The sequence below is a fragment of the Ahaetulla prasina genome, chromosome 4 (assembly GCF_028640845.1).
Source record: "Ahaetulla prasina isolate Xishuangbanna chromosome 4, ASM2864084v1, whole genome shotgun sequence".
NCBI classification, from domain to species: Eukaryota; Metazoa; Chordata; class Lepidosauria; order Squamata; family Colubridae; genus Ahaetulla; species Ahaetulla prasina.
This window is the reverse complement of record NC_080542.1, coordinates 48,397,665-48,411,126: the sequence shown is the minus strand read 5'-3', so window position 1 is coordinate 48,411,126 and position 13,462 is coordinate 48,397,665. Positions and strand designations below refer to the sequence as shown.

At 39.6% G+C, this 13,462-nt stretch overlaps 1 protein-coding gene across 3 annotated transcripts in view; it reads right to left on the bottom strand.

Annotated features, from left to right (window-relative positions):
• The window catches only part of FMNL1 (formin like 1), a 101,941-nt gene that overhangs the window by 12,919 nt on the left and 75,560 nt on the right, over positions 1–13,462 (bottom strand). For all 3 annotated transcript variants that reach the window (XM_058183028.1, XM_058183029.1, XM_058183031.1), the window contains 9 exons: positions 11,676–11,750; positions 10,570–10,680; positions 9,753–9,902; positions 8,445–8,567; positions 7,419–7,653; positions 5,831–6,190; positions 1,674–1,798; positions 1,384–1,586; positions 314–548 (listed from right to left, as the gene is read on the bottom strand). In XM_058183028.1, coding sequence (XP_058039011.1) covers positions 314–548; positions 1,384–1,586; positions 1,674–1,798; positions 5,831–6,190; positions 7,419–7,653; positions 8,445–8,567; positions 9,753–9,902; positions 10,570–10,680; positions 11,676–11,750 — 1,617 coding nt within the window. The remainder of the gene's footprint in view (positions 1–313; positions 549–1,383; positions 1,587–1,673; positions 1,799–5,830; positions 6,191–7,418; positions 7,654–8,444; positions 8,568–9,752; positions 9,903–10,569; positions 10,681–11,675; positions 11,751–13,462) is intronic.

Sequence of the window (13,462 nt, the reverse complement as noted above, 5' to 3'; positions counted from 1 at the left end):
TTTCCCCCAACAATATTGGATACTTGAAAATGGTTCGCTACATTTAGCCCCGATCTACTTCCTATGCAAAGATGCAATTTACATTCTGCTGCTCTTATTAAGCCATTCAGCAAATCATGCCCTTTTTTTCTGCCACCTGGAATAAATAAGAAGATGGAAAAAGAAGAAAAATACTATTTTAGAAGAATCATTAGTCAAGATACTATATCAACTTTTATAACCATTTTCAGACTCTTCCAACTGATATTAACCCAAGATATTATTGACTGACACCACTTCTTGGTTATAATCAGTTGCTTGCTTTGTTCCTTACTGGCAGAAGGAGTTGTACAGTATCTGCAAAACTGCCTAAGAATGTCATGATGTTCATGCGTTCTGTTAGGCGGGGAATTTTGCTGAATTTGATCATGAATTGGTCTTCATCCGAAAGCTCATCCAGTGGACGTTGCTCTTTTTCATATTTGCGGATTAGTATCATCTCATATTCCGTTGGGATGAAGCGCATCAGTAACTCCAGAAAATCCAGATTGAGGGTCTGTAAATCATATCTAAACAAGAATAAAGTAGGCCGGGAGTAACTCGTTAGGTAGGAGAGGCCTAAAGGGTTTTTCTAGATGACAGGATTATATAAGTTACTAGCTGATGACCCAGCGCTGCCCGGGTATTTATTCATCCTAATCCTCACCTCCCGCGCATGTGCGCACAACACCCCTGGGGCCTCCCTGCAGCCTCCTTTGAGGCAAAACGGGTGGCAGGAGGGCCCCGCCCCCCCGCCCCCTGATTTTGGCCTAGTACGCCTCCCTGAAGCCAAAATGGGCCACGGGGGTGGCTCCCCCTACACATGCGCAGCAGAGACCTGAATGTCAGCTGGCCAGCGGGAGGCGCACACGCATGAGTGATGGAGCAGAGCAGGGCTCTGTATGCCACCTATATGCCAGGACACATACATATACACAAACACCCTGAGGGGTGTTAGGGGTGTCTTATCCTCACAGTATTTGTTTCCGTAAGGTAAGTCATCTGTGTACAAAGTTTGATTAAAATTGCTCAAGGCGTTCCAGAGTTATGCTGGAACACACACACACATACACACATACCAGGGGTGTCTTACCCCCACGGTATGTGTTTCCAGAGAGTAAGTCATCTGTGTACCAAGTTTGGTTGAAATTGCTCGAGCCGTTCCAGAGTTATGCTGGATCCTATATATATATACATACATAGATCCTTTTATATATATATAGATTACAGTAAGTAGCTTCCCATCTCAAAATTAATCATTTTGCATATCTAATATGGATATCATGAGCATACGCATATGTGTTCAACTCAATCTTCCCTTTTGAATGGCAGGTGAAATTGACGAGAAAATTTGGACATACTTACGTCTGAATGGCTTTGCAAATGGTGTCGACACTGAGCCCCCCTTTACGGAGCGTGATGGCCAGGTTCTTGGCCCGGTTGCATTCAATCAATGAAATCTTAGTGGGAGCTTTCTGTAAAGTCTTTGCTTTTATGTTACTGAATTCTTTGTTTGGACCTTGAGCTTTGGTTTTGAATTGTTCTTCAAAGTCACTCATGTCAAGCTCCTGCACCAAGGAAAAGCCAAAATAAACAAAGTGATATGTATTGGGTGGGCAAGGAAGAGAAAAGGAAAAAGGTAAAGGGGCACCCACCTGAAGGACTTTTTCATCGTTGAGTTCATTGAAGATGGTCCCATTGATCTGGTTAGGCTTCAAAGCAACCCAATTGAAGACAGGCATACGGAATTTGGTCTGTATAGGCTTCTTGATCTTGACAGCTTCCAACGAATAAGAAAGTTTGTAAAGTGCTTTATAAACCTCTACCATCTCAGAGATTTGTCTCTTCCCAATTTTATTTTTCAGCAAGGGCCGTCTTACAGAATGGGCATAAAATGAAAGAGAAACTCTCTGTGATAAACTGGATGTAGTTAAATCTTTCTAAACTAGTAGAAACATTGAGTAATTGTTGATAAAATATTGGATTGAGGAGACCTAGGTTCCAATTTATACAATTTATATAATTTCATGAGTGTCTGAGTGAAGCTGGCTGATTCCCACAACAAATTAAACCATACAGTTGCTTATTTATTTAGAGTAACGCTTCACAACAGGGACTTTTGGCATAACACAAATATTAAAATCCACCACTTAAAACAATAACCTAACCTCCAGACCTGAACAGCTGGGGGAAAAGCCTCTCTTCAGAGCCCTACAAAAGGCCACCTGGATCTTCAAGACCTCACTGTTCCACAAATCTGATTTTATCTTACCAATACAAAATTAAAATATATAAAGTATAGTTTATGACTTAGCAGTAATGTATGATCTCAGCCATGTGTAGCAGTGGTGGATTTCAAATTTTTTTACTACCAGTTCTGGTTGTGTGGCTTGGTGGGCATGGCATGGCTTGATGGGCATGGCAGGGGAAGGATACTGTAAACTCTCTATTCCCTTCCCAATCAGCTGGGATTTGGGAAGCAGAAAATAGATGGGGGCGGGGCCAGTCAGAATTTTTACTACCGGTTCTCCGAACTACTCTAAATTTCCGCCACCGGTTCTCCAGAACTGGTCAGAACCTGCTGAAACCCACCTCTGATGTGTGGGCCATGCAATAAACCATGGTTTAAAAAAATCACTGTTTAGACAATATTTGGATCCGATCATTGTCTTTCAGCATCATTCTTTTTTTTTTTAATGAATGCCATTATAAGCAAAAGCAAGAAATAAATGCAGTAACTACTATATTTTTTGGAGTATAAGACGCACCTTTTTCCTCCAAAAAAGAGGGTGAAAATCTGGGTGCATCTTATACTCTGAATGTAGCCCCACCCAGCTTCTCAGAAGCTGAAAGGCTTTTTTTCTGAAGTTCTGTTTTGGAGGCTTTCAGAGGCAGAAAAAAGTTTTTTCTGAAATGGAATTTCAGAGGCAGAAAAAAAAAGCAAGGCACAGAGCTCACAATCAAGGAACCTGTTGCTGAAATTCACCTCTGGAAAGAGCTGATTGGGGGTATTCCAGGAGGCCAATCCACCTGCCAATCAGCTTTTTTCTTATTTTCCTCCCCAAAAACTAAGGTGTGTCTTATACTCCAAAAAATACGGAATAGAGATAAGCCCATTCTCAGCACAGAATATAAATTCTACTCACTTCCTAATTTCTAGCCTTGAGTATTCTTCAGGCTAGGAGCTAGAATTTGGAGATGAAAGATCTCAATTTTAATTTCTTTAAAAGGTTGCTGCCTCTGTTATTGAGGAAAAGTTTGGTAATGTTATATGATCATATAATATGATCATACAATATTTTAAGAAAGAGCAATTGAAAAAAGAAGATGCATGGCAAGTACGTTATGCATAATATTATAATGCATAATTATTATAATGCATAATCATTATATATAATGATTTAAATGAAAATTTTTATAAAAGTGCAGAATGAAAGCTCAGAGGAAGTATCCCAACTCTAAAGTACCTGAATATATTATTTATATATAGTTATTTTAAATATTTGGATTATATCTTTCTGCTATATACAATAAGATACCCAAGAAACTATATATATCAATATTTTTAAATTTAAAGAATGTTTTTCTTGCATTAGGAACTGAACAATGCAGACTATTGTATGAGATTTCTAGGTTTATTCCCATGCAGATTCACTGATTTATTGACTGATGAAAAATTGATACGTCATTAAATTCATAATTCTTTTGTAAGCTTCTGATCTCAAGGGAGAAGTGAATAAATATATATCTTACTATGCAAAGGAACCAGCAAACATGTGAAAAACTCGTAAAAATATCACCAGTTACGGCAAGCCTCCTACCCAAGCTGGCAGATGATCTAAATGTATTTTACTGCTGGTTTGAAAGGAAACTACAGCCACCTATCTCCAAAACCCGCATCTCAGACACACCAACAACAGCCAAGCCTCCTACAACTAACCCCATCCCATTGGGTTCACAACCCCTGTAATCACAGAAAAGGAAACGCAAGACCTATTTCACAGACAAAAGCCAGGAAAAGCTCCAGGCCCAGACTAGATAACTCCTTCTTGCTTAAAAGTCGAAGCTGACCAATTCGCCCCCATCTTTACCTTTATCTTCAATAAATTGCTAGAGATGTGCTATGTTCCTTCTTGCTTCAAACACTCTACTATCATCCCAATGCCGAAGAAGCCCACCAATAAGGAACTGAATGACTACAGACCAGTTGCTCTAACATCTGTAGTCATGAAAACCTTTGAAAGACTAGTGCTGTCCCACTTGAAAACCATCACGGATCCGCTGTAAGACCCCTTGCAATTTGCATACCAAGCAAATAGATCAACAGAGGATGCTGTTAATATAGCTCTGCACTACTTCCTACAATATATTGAATCTCCAAAGACCTATGCAAGGGTCCTCTTTGCAGACTTTAGTTCAGCATTCAATACCATCATTCCAAACACTCTTCTAACTAAGCTAAACCAGCTACAGGTACCTAAACGGACTTGTAAGTGGATCACAAGCTTCCTAACAAATAGGAAGTAGCAGGTGAAGCTAAACAGTATCACATCAGAAACCTGTACAAATAGCATAGGGGCCACCCAAGGCTTGTGTGCTCTCCCCACTTCTCTTCTCTCTGTATACCAATGACTGAATCTCTAATGATACATCTGTTAAAGTATTGAAGTTCGCAGATGACACAACAGTGATCGGTCTCATTCGAGACAATGATGAAGCTGCATACAGACTGGAGGTCGAATGACTAGCCTTATGGTGTGACCAGAACAATCTGGAACTGAACCGTAGAAATGGTGGTAGACTTTAGGAGAAACCCTTCCATACTTCCACCTCTCACAATACTAGACAACAAAGTATCAACAGTAGAAACCTTCAAATTTCTAGGTTCTACCCATATCACAAGATCTAAAATGGACAACTAACATCAAAATCGTCATCAAAAAAGGACAAAAAGAATATTCTTTCTGCACCAACTCAGAAAGCTCAAACTGTCCAAGGAGCTGCTGATCCAGTTCTAAAGAGAAATTATTGAGTCTGTCATCTGCACCTCTATAACTGTCTGTGCAGAGTACGCAGGCATGGCATCCGCCACCAGAGTCTGGTTTGCTTCTGCAATCCAGCAAGACAGACATAGACTTCAGAGGATAATTAGAACTGCAAAAAAACAATGGCTACCAACCTGCCTTCCACTGAGGACCTGTATACTTCACAAATCAAGAAGAGGGCTGTGAAAATATTTACAGACCCCTCGCATCCCAGTACATATCCTCAAAACGATGCTATAGAGCACTGCACACCAGAACAACTAAACACAAGAAGTTTTTTCCCGAACGCCATCACTCTGCTAAACAAATAATTCCCTCAATACTATCAAACTATTTACTAAATCTGCACTACTATTAATCTTCTCATCATTCCCATCACCCGTCTCCTTCCACTTATGACTGTAACTTTGTTGTTTGTATCATTACGATTTATACTGATATTGTTTCCTGATTGCTTATTTGTAGCCTATGACTATCATTAAGTGTTGTATCATTAAGTATTAAATTTGTACCCTATGACTATCATTAAGTGTTGTACCTTATGATTCTTGATGAACATATCTTTTTTTTAATGTACACTGAGACCTTCTGCATCTGAGACAAATTCTTTGTGTGTCCAATCACACTTGGTCAATAAAATTCCATTCCATTCCATTCCATTCCATTCCATTCCATTCCATTCCATTCTATTCTATTCTATTCTATTCTATTCTATTCTAAATAGAATGGCTATTTATGAAAGATCTACAATAATATATACAATTTACCTGCAGTAACTGTACTTGCTAGCGAAGTTGCTCCATCACTCATGGGAAGAGGTGGTGGTGGAGGTGGAGGAGGAGCTGGGCCACCAAATGTTAAGAGGGGTGGTGGTGGTGGAGGAGGAGGCATTGATGGAGCTTGAGGTATAGTTACAACCCCAGGCAGTGGTGGGGCAGGTGGAGGCTCATTGATCCCTGGTAAGGGTGGTGGTGGTGGTGGTGGAAGATGAGTTGGAAATGACAGCTCCTCTTCTTGAGAAGAATGGAAAGCCACAGAATCACTGCCTTTCATGGAAGGTAGAGGTGGTGCCGGTGGTATTTCTGGAGCAAGTCCAGGGATAGGAGATGTAGATAGGGAAGGATAATCTGAAAGAAACAGAACAAGATATGAGGAATGCCTTCCTGTCCTGCCCATTGGAAGATAATCCTGCCTAAATCTGCTGGGAAAGAGAAAGTATATGAGCCAACAATATTAAAATACTTGTTCCTGAAAGATAGGTGATGATTTCTTAGCTGCTGCATATCATGGAGTGGTCCCCAGGAAATAGGCCATTTGGGAGACCATATAGTACAAACGCTGATAGGCTGGAGCAATTCAAATTGGAGTGTTTCCTACCTGAATGGTCTTCCATTAAGACAAAATGATGCAAAACAAACAAATCTTCTGTTACATACATTAATCGAGAACGAAAAATTCTAAACCATTCTTGTCCTTGATCTTACTAGCTGCATGTGGGGATATATTCATGTAGGGCAGGGTTTCTCAAACTGTGAATGGTGAACTATCAGGGGCACATTGGCAACTTGGAGATTACAATTTTTAATGTATTTAATAGATGGGGACTTTAACACAATTTAAATGGTGAAAAATCTATTTGCTGCACAGCAGGGGTGGGTTCTACTTACCTTTACTACCGGTGCATAACAGGAGTGTGTGTGCGCATGCACAGGAGCTTCTGCTCATGCGCAGATCGCCTATGATGACATCCGGGTTGGTGGGCGGAGCCTCCCGCCAGTTTTACTACCGGTTCTTGTGAACCGGTCTGAATTGGGGGGCAACCTACCACTGCTGCATAGTGCAACTGATACCTGTCTATTTTTTATTATGGTTGCCCACTAGAGTGGTGGCTAAAAAAAAGAACTTGTAAAAAATATCCAACTATTATTGGATATTTACAATCACTTGATAAAGACTACTGATAACCGTGTTTGGCTTCTTTCAGAAATACTCGTTTCCCTCTGGAATTTCCGCCAACAGAATAGCAAATTCAAATTCTTTGGAGTGACTAAAGAAATATGTGTATAAATAAAGTTCAGTATTTTTACCCCCTTTGTATATAAAGTTATAAGGTTCTTTAACTCATTTGCTTCACATGTAGATTAACATTTAATTTGTAGAACTAAGCAGTATATTTCTTGCCCAATGTAATATTTTATTTTATTCAATAAGAGATCAGACCAAAAACTACTATATTGGGGGGACCACAGAATCGCAATGTTAAACAACATCTAACAGCAAAAAAATATAATTCTTCATTTATATTGCAAAATGCTTCAAGTAAGACTTCACTTTGCTTGTCCCATAAGGATGTACCTGTGCTAGTTGATGAAGATGCTTCAATAGTAGCAACAGGGATGACCTCAATGCCAATGATGCTATCACTGTCAGGCCCCCGCTGAATCCGGATAAAACCTCTGTCTTCTAGTTCTTCCAGGTTGTGCTCCAAGACAGAGTATATTGGAGGTATTTTTGGCTTTTGTGGAAACTCCAGTGGGAGCCAAGAAGGACTTTCTGGCTTGTTAACTTTGCTGATTTGATCTAGCTTCTCCTGAGAGAAAAAGTTTAGAGAATTTTGAATAGAAAACCTAACGAATTTATTCTGTTATTCTGAATTTGAGCAGCTTTTATTTTTTAAGATGTTGAGTATGCTGCTATGGTATGGACTTGATACTTATTTTCCTATTTTTAAAGAAATAGCACATTAATATTCTTCCTCTATTATAAGACCTTCTCATCATCAGTTAACTCCAATTAATTCTACTGCCCGCCATATGCAGCTTGTGAGCTTTGTGGAGGGGCAACTATGTTAGATGGATACTTGATACCTGATGCAGCAGATCTCCTATTTACATATGCAATTTATTCAAAAGATTCTGAGCTTACCAGGAGTTTGGAACCTGGTTTTAGTTACACAGCTGGAACAATCTGTTTTGAGGTTAGATCTGTTCATGTAAGTTTGAGATGAGTCTGAATTCTGAAGTCTGAAATCAGACTTTCTGAAGTTGAAGGGGATGTTCCGGATCCAAAATGTTTTAGCTTGAAATACTTAGCATTTCTTTTCCCACTTCTAATGAGATGGTGATGCAGGAGGCTGCATGTTCATGAGCTTCATAAAATGCTCATTTTATATCATATTTATTATTATTGCAATAAACATAGATTTCTTTAAAAACTGAAAGACACAGCATCAATATCAACTGAGGTTTGAGTGCAACAACCTGAGTTTACTGCAGAAGTGTGATATGCTAATAACAAAGAATGTAACTTCTTTTCCTAATCTTATTTTGAAATCTGTTCTGATCAAAAGCTCTCCTAATACTTTTCCATTTGCTTCCATACCGGCTCATCACTTGATCTTGCTCTCAGGATCTCCAGCTCATTGCGTGACTGATACAGTTGTTTCTCTAGCTCAGCAATTTTGGCCTCAGATTCATTTTCTGCATCCTGGAGTTTCTCAGTGAGCTGTGAAAAGAATCAATGTATTGAGAATATGTTTTGGGGCGGCCAAACTATAAAGCAGAGTAAACAAATATCCTATGTACTCAAGCAAGGATGAACTTTGTGCATATGAACTTCAGGTGCAGGGATGGAATACCGTATTTTTTGGAGTATAAGATGCACCTTTTTTCCCCAAAAAAGAGGGTGAAAATCTGGGTGCATTTTTTTTTTCATAAAAAAGCTTTATTTTTACAATCATATCAAACAGCTCATCCAACGTACAGTTATATACAATTAGTCGGGCTTGCCCAGTCACCACTCTTCCCTCTTCTACCTTCTTCTAATTTCCAGACCTTCCTCTCCTTTTTTTATCTACATCCTCTCCTCCCTCCACCCTACACCTTCCTTCTCCCTCTTCTACCCCTCTTCCTTCCTCTTCTCCTCTTTCCTACCTCCTAGTCTCTCCTCTTTTCTCCCCCCCCCACCGTTCTAAAATGATAACTGGGCAGACCCGACCCTACATTAATTATATTTATACATCTTCAATAATCCCTGTACATTAACCATCACTCCATCCTCTACCCTCAACCCCACCCCGTTCCCCTCCCCTTACCCCCCACCCCAACTTCCCAGAACAAAATGCAGGGTATCAAAACTAACAATCATAATCCAAAATAATTCCTAAATTATAATCTCTAGGATCTGGGTGCATTTTATACTCCGAATGTAGCCCCGCCCAGCTTCTCAAAGGGAGGTTTCAGAGGCTGAAAAAAGCTTCAGGAAAAAAAGCCCCAAATGGAGCTTCAGAAAAGAAGCTCCCAAACAGAGCTTCAGAGGCTTTTTTTCTGAAGTTCTGTTTCAAAGCTTCAGAGGCTTTCAGAGGCAGAAAAAACTTTTTTCTGAAATGGAATTTCAGAAGCAGAAAAAGAAGCAAAAAAAAGCAAGGAACAGAGCTCCCAACCAAGGAACCTGTTGCTAAAATTCACCTCTGGGAACAGCTGATATTCCAGAAGGCCAATACACTTGCCAATCAGCTTTTTTCTTATTTTCCTCCCAAAAAACTAAGGTGCGTCTTATACTCCGGTGCATCTGATACTCTGAAAAATACGGTACATTCTTCACCAAACCACCCCACTTTCCTGAATTGCTGCTTCTTGACCATCTTAAGATGTGCATCGTTCATAGCACTTGTTTAGTCAGCCCCACTACCTGTCCAACTTCTTCCTGTAAATCTTCTATGTGTTCCAGAATGGCATTTTTGGTTTCGGTATCCTCCAGCAAGGCACCAACATCAAAGATGTTATCCAGGTAGGCTTGGATCTGCACTTGCAGTTTATCACTTTCTGTGCATCGCAGTTTCTGTTAAATCACAGGAAGGAAACTTTGATTTAAAAATTGGGACAGGATTATTATTCTTTACAGTATAAACTTTTGGAATTATAAATGTAAGTACATGGTCCATCTGTATGTGTTTCTTTTTCTTCTTCTTCTTCTTTTTAATAAAATGTTTGTAGGCATTTTTGTTGTTGTTGCTGCTGTTTATGACACAAAACCCAAATAAACTTGCTAAAAGAACCAGGCCAGAAAATTTTCCCAGAACATTTTTGGAAAATGCTCTTATCACCTCCAAATCTATTGCAAATTTTTTATTCCTTCAAAACCTTTATATTATAGATTAATGCTTCAGTTTTAAAATGAATGTTTACTTAGCTGTTTATGTTTACTTAATGTTTATAAGGAAAGTAAATAAAAAAGGAAAATACAGCTATGAGGAACTTATTTCTAATTTCTATCAGTATATAGAGAACAATTTCCAAGTGTAATAAAACAGCATCACCAAATTAGGTAGAAAATCACACAAATATTCCACCACTATCTCTTATTCTAAGTAATAAAACATCCTTACTGTGTTAACTAACGTCTATTTCTTGTTTCCAACAATGGTATACATTTCAGAATTGCTAGGCACTTTTCAAATGAAGAACAATTAAGGTGAAATTAAGAGCCATTAAAATTAACCACACACCTGTAGGTACTCATCGAGTCCCAACTGTGTGAACTCATATTGTAAGAAGGCACGGAAGTTCATGTTCTCCACAGAATGAACCACAATATTGATGAACTGCATACAAGCCACCTAGATGTTTGGGAATGGAGAAGAAAAAGTGTGTTTTCTTGGCATGTGGACTTTCGTTACTTGGTTTTCATACTTGCTTATTACATCCCTACACACATTTACGTGAGTTATATTTTTTAAATAATCAGATATTAACTTTGGGACAAGGCTAAAAGGTGAGAAACAGTGAGTTCCAGTGCCATTTTAAGTACAAAGTCTTCTTGATGCTCTTGGGACAGTCACTCTTTCTCTGCCCTAGGAAGAAAGCAATGGCAAACTACTTCCAAAAGTCTTCCACGAAAACTGCAGGGAGGGAGGGAGGGAGGGGAGGGGGGAGAGGGAGAGAGAGAGATTGATTGTGACTTCTATTCCTAAAAAAGGCATAAAGCCAACTTGCATGACCTGGAGCCAATCACTCTCTCTCAGGTTTAGGAAACAGGCAATGGAAAGCGACTTCCAAACTTTGTGAAGAAAACTGCAGGACTTGCCTGAGCAGTCGTAAGGATTCAATATGGACTTGAAAGCACACACAAAAGAATAACTTTGGTTTTTTTTGAAAATTAGAAAAAGTGTTTACTGACATTGAGAGTTTCAATGACTTTTTTTTAATTATGGGGAATATCATTATATAGTTGATTTAGTTTTTAAGCCCATTATTGATAATTTTAATGATGCCTTATTGAGCTCTTACTGAGCATGCTTTGAAAGTGATTCAGAGGGCACGCTAAAGATTTTACCCAAGCCCAAAACAGCTAGAGACATTGTTCGTCAGTTTCTGCAACATTTCACCAACCTGTGCCTCCATAAAGGCTGATACTTTGTTTTTGAGGATTGCTTTTCTGATCCCGAAGCCTGAATTACTGCATAAATTTAAAACATGTAACTATTCTTTGTTAATTAGGGATAGGAAACATGGCATGAACAGCAGTCCTGACAGACTGTTCCTATTTGAGAACAGTATTAGAGGAAATCTTATGGATGACCAAGCAACCATCCCCTCTGCTGCATTTTGTTACCATGAAATCTATGTTGCTGTCTTCATTTCGGAAATACTCCATCAGCTTCTCAAAACGGTTCTTCTCACCACAAACCTTTAAGGAGAGAAAGGGGAAGAATTCTGTTCGATGGACACTGCAGACATGCCATGGCAATAAAGAGTTTAAACTGTTTATATACATATTAGTAGCTTCTAGCAATAAGACCCAAGTATTTCATTCTCGGTGCGCTCATGGCAGTCAACAAAAATGGAAACATTCACTGCTTAAAACACTTTTGTTTTAATTAATTTATTAGATGACAGGTCCAATGGATTTTAGCAAGCCCTTTGAGAAAGTAATAATGATTTAGTTTAGCCTTTGTTGCATGTTGTTAATGACATTCTAAAAAGTTAGTGAGATCAGGATAAAATAGGGGGGGTTAGGACCCCCTCTGCCTCCAAAAAGAGAGAGAGGGTGTATAGTTTATTATTTGGTTTTTGCCCCTTTTGTCACATTTGAAATTATAGTTTGGCAGACAGCTCTTTTAAGAGAAGCTTGGAGGACACATGGCTTTGAGTCTCAGTTTGTACACACTGCTAGAAAGCCATTGGCTCCATCCTGATTAGTAAACTTCTGCAACTATAGTACTGCTATTTGAGTCTGTGTTTCATTGCTTACCAGCTGGATGGCCCAAGTCTTGTCATCTCACATGTCCCCTATCTTCTCTCACTTATTTTATTCTTTCAGGCTGCCAATTCTAGTTCCTATGTCCTGAAAATGACTTCTATGAGGGAATAATAGAATACCCTTTTCCTCTTCTCCCTAGCTCTGGTTCCCTTAGAATGGAAGCCATGACAGTTTTGGACAGGAAATTATAATAATTTTAGCAGAATTCTAAAATGAATTGTTTGTAATGGTACTACCATTTTTTTTTGTCTTACTAAAAATGTAAATAGGCTGGCTATCTAGTGTATGTTGTATTACTCCTCCAAGTATTACTGATGCAGTCAGCTCCTCTGCCTATGACTGATGTTGATTTAGGGCCATGATGGCGAATCTATGGCATGCGCAGCAGAGGTGGCACATAGACCCCTCTCTGTGGGCATGCACACCATCACCATCTGCTCTTCCAGGTTCTGTCTTGTGCATGCACGCCGGCCAGCTGGTCTGGTGCACATGCGCACCGGCCAGCTGCTCTCTTCTGGTTTCCATCATGTGCATGCATGCCGGCCAACTGGTCTTCATGCGAAAACCAGCTGGCCGGTGCACATGCGTGTGATGGAACCCAAAAGAGAGCAGCTGACCAGTGCGCATGCATATGACAGAATCCAGAAGAGCGGATGGCCACCATGCACATGTGCACTGAAACTGCAGTCTTCTGGGTTATGATGCTCCGGCACGCACTCCAGTTTTGGCACTCAGTGCCAAAAAGGTTACCCATCATTAATTTAGGGGGTAGTGGCTGATAAAAGAAGGGGAAAAAGAGAGTGCTTCCATGGAAGGCTGTTGCCTCTCTTTTGCCCAGTTGCCAGTTATAATGTAGATAAGCTACCATATCTGATTGCAAAAATCTAGATGGTTATTACAGAGTAGCAGAGTGTTATATTTTTCTATTGTTCACCCAGATTTTTCCAGCCCTAATCTTGTAATTTAGGATGTTTGAAATGCTCAGGTGCACTGCTTTTCCATCTCTAAATGGAGAAACCTTATCCAGAAAGTATTTTGAACCCATAAAAGAGCCAAATACCCTTACATAGACCCAGTCCATTTCAGGCGGCTGTAAAACTGTAATGGCATGTGGGAAAGACCCTGGGAGTTGAGGCAAA